General features: G+C 38.1%; 1 protein-coding gene across 1 annotated transcript; it reads left to right on the top strand.

Annotated features, from left to right (window-relative positions):
• Nucleotides 1-2,309: 2,309 nt before the first annotated feature.
• LOC131953311 (uncharacterized) lies at nucleotides 2,310-9,689 on the top strand. Its single transcript, XM_059316450.1, has 5 exons — nucleotides 2,310-2,350; nucleotides 2,487-2,635; nucleotides 3,247-3,421; nucleotides 6,801-6,891; nucleotides 7,614-9,689. The coding sequence occupies exons 1-5, from the start codon at nucleotides 2,310-2,312 to the stop codon at nucleotides 7,953-7,955; spliced, it is 798 nt and encodes a 265-aa protein (XP_059172433.1). The 3' UTR covers nucleotides 7,956-9,689.
• Nucleotides 9,690-10,515: the final 826 nt, after the last annotated feature.

Raw genomic sequence — 10,515 nt, 5'->3', positions numbered from 1 at the left:
GGTTAGATGGGAGGAGGTCATTGACCTGCAGGTTAGAAGGGAGGGGGGTCATCTACCTGCATGTTAGATGGGAGGGGGTCATTGACCTACAGGTAAGATAGGGGGTCATTGACCTGCAGGTTAGATGGGGGTCATTGACCTGGAGGTTAGATGGGAGGGGGGTCATTGACCTGGAGGTTAGATGGGAGGGGGGTCATTGACCTGGAGGTTAGATGGGAGGGGGGTCATTGACCTGGAGGTTAGATGGGGGTGTCATCTACCTGCAGGTTAGATGGGGGGGGGGTCATCTACCTGCAGGTTAGATGGGGGGGGGGTCATCTACCTGCAGGTTAGATGGGGGGGGGGGGGTCATCTACCCGCAGGTTAGATGGGGGGGGGGTCATCTACCTGCAGGTTAGATGGGAGTCACTGGGCTACAGGTGAGCTAGGGTCAATTATTGAAAGGTAAAATACGTTTTTATAACTTATATGATAGGTGCAAGTAGAGGTGCCACTACCACGTTACTGGCTGCAAGTAGAGGTGCCAATACCACTTTAGTAGCTGCAAGCAGAGGTGCCACTACCACGTTAGTGGCTGCAAGTAGAGGTGTAACTAACACGTTAGTGGCTGCAAGTAGAGGTGCAACTACCACGTTAGTGGCTGCAAGTAGAGGTGTAACTACCACGTTAGTGGCTGCAAGTAGAGGTGCAACTACCACATTAGTGGCTGCAAGTAGAGGTGCCAATACAAGTTAGTGGCTGCAAGTAGAGGTGCCACTACCACGTTAGTGGCTGCAAGTAGAGGTGCCACTACCAATAATGAATTATCATCGCGTTGACTTTGCTAACACTACTAACAACAGTATAACACGAACAGACTTTCACACGATGTAATGAAACACGCGTCAATTAGCACACATTAAATCTTGTTACCTAACACAGAAAATGAATTTATGCTCAAAAGTAAGACAGATAAAAACGTCAAGACAAGGGATAATTAAATCAACATGAAATATAAACCGCTTTAAATTACTTTATCTGGTAACATAGACTTTCTAAACATTCGTTGAGTTTTATTAAACCAGAAATGTGAACCTCTAATTAATTATTAATAAGAATTAATTAATTTTTAGCGTCAACAACTCGTATGCGACAAACATTTATTGCAAATAATTGATACCATTGACTTATGAACGATAAATTCCTTCCCCTTAAAAAAGTAAATAAATTTAAGCATTGTAGCTGTATAATCTCTTAGACAAGGGAGGTAAGCATTTCTTTTGTTTTTATTTTCTCTATGATAAGCGAGATAATCATTTCTTATTTAAGTTCAGTCTCTTTTGGCAAATGAGGAATCTTTTCTATTTTTTTAAAATTTTTACTCGAGGGAATACCACCCCACCCCAAATATAGCACAAAAGAGAGTAACAATTCCTAAGTGTAATTTCTCTTTTAACACACAAAAAAAAAACCACCCTACATCAGTAGTCAATTGGGAAACAGAAAATTTATTTCCATTGCATCCTAGTTTTTTTCTGGTAATCGACAGGAAATTTCCCAAACCTTTGGGAATTACCGATTTTGAAATTGAAACATCCTTCTGGTATAAAGTCTAAAAAGTACCCGTCTAAACGATTATGTGTCTGTGCATATTTGAGGCGGCAGTTGGTGACTGCTTTAGTGCTGGATGATTTAACTGTATCTGATAAGGGGAAATGCTCTAAAAAATTAGTTATTAGACGTACTCATATAGTCTTAAATCTATGTCTATTTATTTTAGGCTTTAAGTTTAGCAGCGGTGTCTTGTTAACGTCTTGTTATATGTCCATTCAATTTTGGTTGAAAATTTAGCTGTGATGTTAGGGTGAATAGCTCTACTAAAGTAAATTATTGAATCATTTTAAACACGACTTTACTAGGCAATAGTGCATATGAAGGGCTCAGTGAAAAAAGTACTTAAGTTACATTTTTTCAAAAAATGAGTTAAGACCGGTATATTATTTGATTACCTACCCTTAACCATCCCTGTAAATTTGGGCCATTGAAAAAATACGGAAGTAGCTTAATTCGAATACTTTGCATCAGCTGTTTTGGTATTTCAGCTTCAATTTAAAAACTTTGCTCTCATTTTTCTCAAAACTCTCAAAATACACTTAAGTACTTTTTCCACTGAGCCCTTCATATGTAAAACCAATACATTTTAACTAAATTGAAGAGTTTATCATTAAAAAAAAATTTCTACCCAATTCGGTGCCCCCCCCCCCTAAGGTCGGCTCCCGAGGCGGCCGCCTAACCCGCCATCCCATAGCCACGCTCCGCCGGCGCCTCGTATGTCTTACATCCCCAGTGGCTTACCTGGGAGTCCGCTTAGGTATCTAAGAAAAAAATGCTATACCGAGCCGACCATTTTTATAATTTTATAACTCGGCTCCTAATAGACAGAGAATGAAGTATTTAAGTGATGCTTATATTGTGAAGTAATGAATGAGTTTGTCGCTCTCTGCCAGGAATGGTGCCATCGAAAACACCTTCACATGCCTACACAACCTCTACATCCAGTGCGCCAAGAGCAAGGAGGGCATCCAACACTTAGAGCTGAACATTAACTTCAACCATTGGCAGCGGTCTATCCACGAACTTTGTGACAATATCTTGTGTAAGTCAGTTTGTGACAATTGTTTGTGTAAGTCAGCTTGTGACAATTGTTTGTGTAAGTCAGTTTGTGACAATTATTTGTGTAAGTCAGTTTGTGACAATTGTTTGTGTAAGTCATTTTGTGACAATTGTTTGTGTAAGTCAGTTTGTTACAATTATTTGTGAAAGTCATTTTGTGACAATTGTTTGTGTAAGTTTGTGACAATTTTTTTTTCAGTAAAGCTAGTTTGTGACAACAATTGTGTGTACGTCATTTTGTGACAGATTTATGTATGTCACTTGGTGACAATTCTGTGTGTATAAGTTAGACCGTGTCAAGTCTTATGGTCGTCCATCTAACCTTGAAGCCGAACAATACCATTCTCCCAAAGAAAAAAAAAACATTTAAATAAACATCACAATTTTACCCAGTTTCACGACGTCCCATGTTCAAACTACAACAACATATTTACCCAAACTGAAAGAAAGTTAAAATTAAATCACATTTTAATTTAACAACGGGACTTTATTTTACCTTTATTTTTAAATGTGTTCATAAATCTCTCAATCCCCCGACACACAAAAACCACTCCTCTTCCAAAAATAAGTTGTTTGTTCTCGTCTGCGACCCAGTTCTGAAGACCAACGCGAGATGCGAGGATCAGGCACAGAAGGAATACGTGGGTTGTCTTATGGACGTCATCACCAACTCCTTCCACGAGACCGAGGCCTTGAAACGCGAGTTGGAGTCATCCTACCATCTCTCTAAGTCACAGAGGACCGAGGCTTTACTAGCCTCCCTTTGCTCGTGAGTTTACACAGTGCTTTATCTCTGGGGCATGTTATTTGTATAGCACATTACTATAGCACATCATTTGGATAGCACTCCACTAAAGTATTTTATTTGTTTATCACATCAGCATAGCACATCATTTGTATAGCACATCACTATAGCTCTTCAACTATTTAGCACAACACTATAGCACAACATTTCTATATCACAACACTATAGCACAACATTTCTATAGCACATCACTATAGCACATCATTTCTATAGCACATCTTTTGGATAGCACTCCACAAAAGCACTTTATTTATATATAACATCAGTATAGCACAACATTTCTATAGCACATCACTATAACACATATTTGGATAGCACTCCACTAAATCATTTTATTTGTATATTACATCAGCATAGCATACCATTTGGATAGCACATCACTACAGAACATCATTTGCATATCGCATTACTAAAGCACTTCAATTGTTCAGCACAACACCATAGCACATCATTTCTATAGCACATCATTTCTATAGCACATCATTTCTATAGCACATCATTTCTATAGCATTTGATTTCTTTAGCACTTCACTATAGCAATTAACCTCTAAAACCCACTCCTGTTAAAGCACTTCATCTCTGTAACACACTTCTGTTATACAGTACATGACTTTTAAATCACAGCGAATCTCAAACTTTTCTCCCAAAATAGCACATCATTCTCTCCCCCTCTATAGGGCTTGTAAGTAGGTCACAACTTCTCGTTCTCCTACTTGCTAGCTAGTAGATTTCGAAACCGTAGACTTACAAGCCCTATAGGATACACCCTTTCTATACAACTGCACTCAACAACCCATCATACCGATAGCACATAATTGGAATGGTAGACGTGTTCAATGGCATAGAAAATAATGTTAACAGTATAAAGCTAATATGTAGAAAGAAAGAAAAAGCAGAAGATTTTTTCAAAATTCTGTGTCAAAGTATACAAGTGAAAGGGATCTTTTGCTTCTGTTTTATGTTCATAATTGTCTACCTTTTTATCGTCGGATCCGATTTACAAAAATAATTTAGCTTTGATTACATCTATATTTCATAGCTTTTTTTCGCTATTCGTACTAATATTCTATACTACAATAATTATGCACTTTCCTATTTGAAACAAACTGTTCCCCCCCCCCCCTACCCACGATTAGATAATTGAAGAGGTTTTCGCCTACATCGCAAACACAAACATTTGTTACAATTTAAAAAAAAAAACTCGTTACAATCCTTTTTATATCTTTGTCTTATCGAAATCGTAATGTTAGTAGTCGTCCATAAATGACGTCACACTCGTAGGGGGGAGGGGGGTCCGTAATTTTGTGACTGTGTTATGAGGGGGAGGGGGTTCAGATGGTGTGACGTCACACTCTTGCATTAGAAAAAAAAGAGTTTTAGCCGATGTTTTAAGAAAAATTCAACAGCAATTTTGAGGGGGTTGTAGGCTCAGGTGTGACGCCATTTTAAGTTGGGGGATCTGACTTTTTGTGACGATGTGTAACGGAGGGAAAGGGGGGGAGGAGGTAAAAATCGTCAAAAAAGCGTGACGTCATTTATGGATGATCACTTAGTCTCTCATCAAAGTACAGATATCTATCGCTGATTAAAATGCGATACTCAGGGACCCAGGTCTTTGTGTTCATCTGCACTTGTCCATCTTGTCCATTCGGTTCAACTGTCTGGCATCAGGCACCATTGGATGGATGTGGATTGGACAGGAACATAACAAAAACAATCCAGCAATTTTTATTTGCTTCCTCTATAGACACCCCCCCCCCCCCCCAAAAAAAAATCGCTGTAAATAATCCTCCTCAGACCTAGCGATCCACTGGGCAGTAGAGTTCATCTGTTTCTTGATTTCGGATTAAGAATGGAAGGTGTGGTCAGCAATGTGTCCCTAATATGAGTTAGGTACCCATTAGAACTGATTGGACTCGGAGACTTGAAACCGGACTCGAACTCGAGACTTTCGAGCGCTCTACTGCTTAGGCCACGCTATACCACAGCCCTAGCCTTTGTCCAACCAAAAAACAAACTACATCGCCGCTAACACCTAATAATAATAAATATAAAGAACAGGAATACACACTTAAACACCGCGCATAGTTTAGCATCTACATCTACATAATAATATATAAACACACAACACAATAGGGCTATGGAAAAACCCAACATTTAAAAACCCCGATCTGCCAGAGTTTTTACAAAATGGAAATGTAAACAGAATTTCTAAAAACCGGGTTGCCAAATTGAGACGTACTTCGATCCCCCTGGGAGAGAGATAAAATATCCAGCGATGGCCAAACCGTGGAAATAAACACGGGTTTTTTAGAAGTTAGAAATTAGTCTACATTCCACCACCACAATACATTGAACCAGCGATATTTCGAATAGAGGAAAATAAGAGTCCAGTAGCCTTAATGTAGGCTTTGTTTCCCACTAACTATATAAACAATTATCAAATTATGTAGCATAAATGTTTATTGCTTTATTGCACATACATAACTTTTATTACAGATTATCGAGTGCAATAATTTTTTTTCTACACGCGATGCGTTTTAGACAGATTGATATTTTATTGCTCATTTTATCTACTGCTGTAAACTTCATGTTAACCTGATTTATAAAGTGCATATTGAGTTGAGCCTGATTGATGATTGGGTTTCACAGTCCAAGCAATTAAAGGTTGAGGCTATTGATTGTTCAGTAAACAGTTAGGTTTCAATGTTAGGGAATTTACACTTGCGACATGTATAGTATACAAATCTACACTTGCGACATGTATAGTATACCAGTCTTGAAAAAAAAATCGCAACAAAAATAGTATACTTATGTACTGGGAGTTTTTGTTTCTAGACATGTATAGTATACATGTCGCAAGTGTATACGCGATGTTACTGTTAGTAGAATTTGTTGTTACTGTGTTGACGTGTTTTGTGTGTGTGTACATTCAGTTGATGGGGCGTTATAAATGACGTCACACTCGTGGATGAGGGTGGGTGGTAGGTGTGTGAATCACATTTGTATCGCGGTGTCTGAGTAGTGTTTGTGTATGTGTGAGGGGGGGGGAGGGGGGGGGGGGAATGTGGCGTAGTATTTGTTTTGTAAATTTGAAGAAAATATGTATGGTTATAGGAGTGTAGTAAACTTGGTGACGTCAGAGATTGGGGGGGGGGGGGGGGGGGGGGGGGGGGGGAGTTCAGCTTTTTGTGACTAAATGTGACGATAAAGGTGTGGGGGGGTGAATTTAGACTAAAAAAGAGTTGTCTTTTATGGGTAACCCCTAAACATTTTTTTAAAAATGATACCCCCAGCTCCCTATTTCCTGGTGTATCTAAAGTTTTACCTCACCTTTTTGTAGAGTCACCTTGAAGACAATCGACTGCGTACGGGGACCCTATCAAAGGTACTGCCCTGTTAAGATGAAAAACCTGATCGTTCGCACAATCGAGGTAGGTAAACTGTTTGACGTCTTATAATTAATGAATTCTGTTTCATGTGATTATCGTGTTTCACAGCATAATTGATATGGTTTAAGGCTAAGCCGAGATGAAAGGAGAAATGTTTTAATGGGCCTGAGAAGTAAAATACTTGATGCAAGCAAATGCTGATGTGGGCGACCTATGACTAGATTTGTGACATATGACTAGATTTGTGACATATGACTGGATTTGTGACATATAACTAGATTTGTGACATATAACCAGATTTGTAACATATGACTAGATTTGTGAGTGAAGATGTAGACTCTTGACTTGTGACTTGAGATTTTTGACTGTAGCTCTAGATTCGTGACTTGTGGCTCTATACCTGTGACTTTAGTTGTGTGACTCTAAATTTCTGACTCTAGCTCTGTGCCTCCTAACTTATAACTTTTGACTTAAAATTATCGACTCCAGACTTGTGACTCCAGACTTGTGACTCCAGACTTGTGACTCCAGACTTGTAACTCCAGACTTGTGACTTTGGAGTTCTTTCTTAGATGCTCTACTCCAGACACCAATTTTTAGCTAATGACCACTGAGAATGACGTCATACTTGTGACGTCATATGTATGACCTGCCTATGACTCCATACTTGTGACGCCAAACCATTTAATATTTCTTTTAAATAAAGTAAAAAACAAACATTGTTTATTGCATTTCGACAAATCGAATTTTTTTTTCTCCAACAGGGTTTCATGCACCCGAAATGTGCCATGCTAAACCAGCCTCAAGTCCCAGACTACGACTCGTCCGAAGAGGTGGTGGTACCGGTCAGCAAAAGCCACGAGATTCAGGTCGTCCTGGACTCCAAATCTCAAGAGACCGGATATGACGTCAACTCGGGAGACCAGGACCAGCGTCACGGCGTCCCGCTCATGCAAGATGAGGTCATCGAGACTCCGAAAGAGAAGCCCCTCGGTCAGAAAGCGTCAAAACTGACTGACGGGAAAAACGGCGTGCAAGGGAGACAAGCGAGTTGGGTTGGAAGTTGGTTATTTCCCCTTGTGTTACTCGGCCTGATTCTGCTGTAGACAAAACCGTAAAAGTATCTATATTTTAAAATTCAGCTGCTACCAAATTTAACATGATCTATATATGCACTATAGCTATTGCTCAAAGAAACTTTTAAACGGATTCTAATTATTTATAAATATCATTTAATTATTCAGTCAAATAAAATTTTTTTTCGTAAATTAAAAAAAAAAGCTAGATACATTTTATAAAGATTAAATTATTAATAGCCAATAATTAAAACTCAAAATACGATAACAGTTAAACAATAAAAAAAATAATTAATTAAACCGACATTAGAAGGAACATTTTTAAACCAACTTTATTAAAAGCTGATATGTTTTTGGTTTATTTAAATGAAATGTTAATTACAGTTTCTTATTACGTGTGGAGATTTTAGATAATTGGTAATATTACGGTAGAGAAAGCAAGCGCGCTGATCGCTAATGAGAAAGTATAAATTGCTAACTAATTATAATTAATTAGCATAGTTGTCTAGCGGATTGAATTTAAATTGAAGATGACACCAGAATCAGATGGCATTGGAATGAAAATGACATTGGCCTGGAAATGACATAAGCATCGAAATGACATTGGCGTGAAATAACATAGGCATGAAATGACATTGGCATGAAATGACATTGGCATGGAAATGACATTGGCATGAAATGGCATTGGCTTGAAATACCATTGGCATGGAAATGACATAAGAATGAAAATGACATAAGTAAGAACTTGTCAAACGCATAAAGATGTCGTCGACGGGAAGATTTTATCGGCTTAAAATGACATTAATATAAAAATTGACATCAGCATGAGAAGGACATCATTAGTTATGTGGTCGGGTTTGTCCCCGTCAATAGCGTAGCAAGGGGGGTGGTCAGTCCCATGGCGTCACTCACTATTGTCGAGAGTACTGTTGACTTAAAGAGCCCAATCCTTATTGCTTGCATGTATTAGAGTGGTTGAACCTGAAACACGCCATCGTGAGCCGAACTCTGTAGATAGCCAGCTGTTCAGCTTAATCTTAATTAATTTTACTCATCTTGATCGTTGAGTTATTATTGCAGGTATGTTTATGCTTACTGTTGTTATAAAAAAGTTATCACAAATCATGTTTTATAGGGAAAATTTATTTGTATGTTTGGCCCCCATCCCCTGTGCCCGAAGTTTGAAAAAAAAAATGAAAATAAAGTCAATAAATTTAATTTTAAGATTTACTTATCTATGTGTATTATTTCAAGTGTCATAAAAATAAATAAAAAATTATAATCAAAGAGAGACAACGATTAAAATAGTAGTGTTAACATTTTGAACGTAGTTACCTCCCTTAAAAAACGAAGTGTTTATAAGTTGAAATTTCCTTCGGTTTGTTATATGAATATTTAATCGATTAGTCTGATTATATAAACATATTGTAACGTTTATTGTGATATGTTAAATTCAGATTATTGCTTAAATTTATTATTATTTATGTTAATTTATACAAAGCATGCGTTTAAAAGAATGTTTTAAGCTGATTATTGTCAAATTATGTGCGGCAGAGAAAATGTTAAAAAATTTAGCGAATGATTTTAAATGGAAAAGGGAGATAATAACATCGTGTTCTAATATGTGTGAGTTGTGTGTTGAATGGGAGGTAATTTAAATTTATGTCCATATCATTTCGCCTTTAATCGCATGTACACTTTTACTTAGTGTTGTTCTTTAAATCTTTCTAGCATTTTTTTCTTTGTAAATAAACAGTACTTGACTATCTCTGTGTTACTTATTGTGTAAAATATGTATGATTTGGTATTTAAAAAAAAAACTTCCACGGAAGACAGTGGTCGGGGGGTAAAGCACAAGACTGCTAACTTGAAAGATAAGAGTTCGGATCCTAACTCAAGTCAGTAGCATGTCCTTGATACCTGATTTAAGTCCCTAGCACATCCCTGATGATTACAGAAGACTCGAGTTCGGATTCCACAGTCTACACAGCTCCAAAGTGTATTTTCTGACGTAGGTGGCTATGCACAGAACTGACCATACTCTATTACGTCATCGGCTTTACTGGGCGCCCCATTATATACTATTTAGTAGTATATGATTGTGTATTAATAGAAACCATCAACCCCACCCCTGATCGTGTTATGGAGGAATACTATGTGCTCACCAGAATAGTTACAGTTTACACTAGACCAAGAGACACCGGTCCAGATGGGCGAGATACGTTTGTCTTGTGATTTGAAACACAGCTTTATCATGTCATGTAAGGTAGTAGAGGTGTAAGACATCTGGTGAGCTTAAGATAGAAGTGGGACGGCGTGGCCTAGAGCGCTAGACTGCTATCGAAAGTCTCGAGTTCAAATCCGGATTCAAGTCAGAAGAGCATCACAGAGTCCACCCAGCTATGATGGGTACCTAAAATACCATAGGAAAGTAAAGACGGCTGGGCATAGTGCTGATCACACTATCCCTTCGTAATCCACGGTATCAGAAACAGGTTAACTCTACTTCACTTGGGCTATGGACCACTTGGTTCGAAAAGGGAACTTTCCATAATGATAGAAGATCCAATTTGTCTTGTTTAGAGACGAA

Source organism: Physella acuta, unplaced genomic scaffold (genome assembly GCF_028476545.2).
Source record: "Physella acuta isolate Inbredline_101_S28 unplaced genomic scaffold, ASM2847654v3 ptg000916l, whole genome shotgun sequence".
NCBI lineage: Eukaryota > Metazoa > Mollusca > Gastropoda > Physidae > Physella > Physella acuta.
The sequence above is the reverse complement of the archived record's forward strand: the minus strand, read 5'-3'. Positions and strand labels throughout refer to the sequence as shown.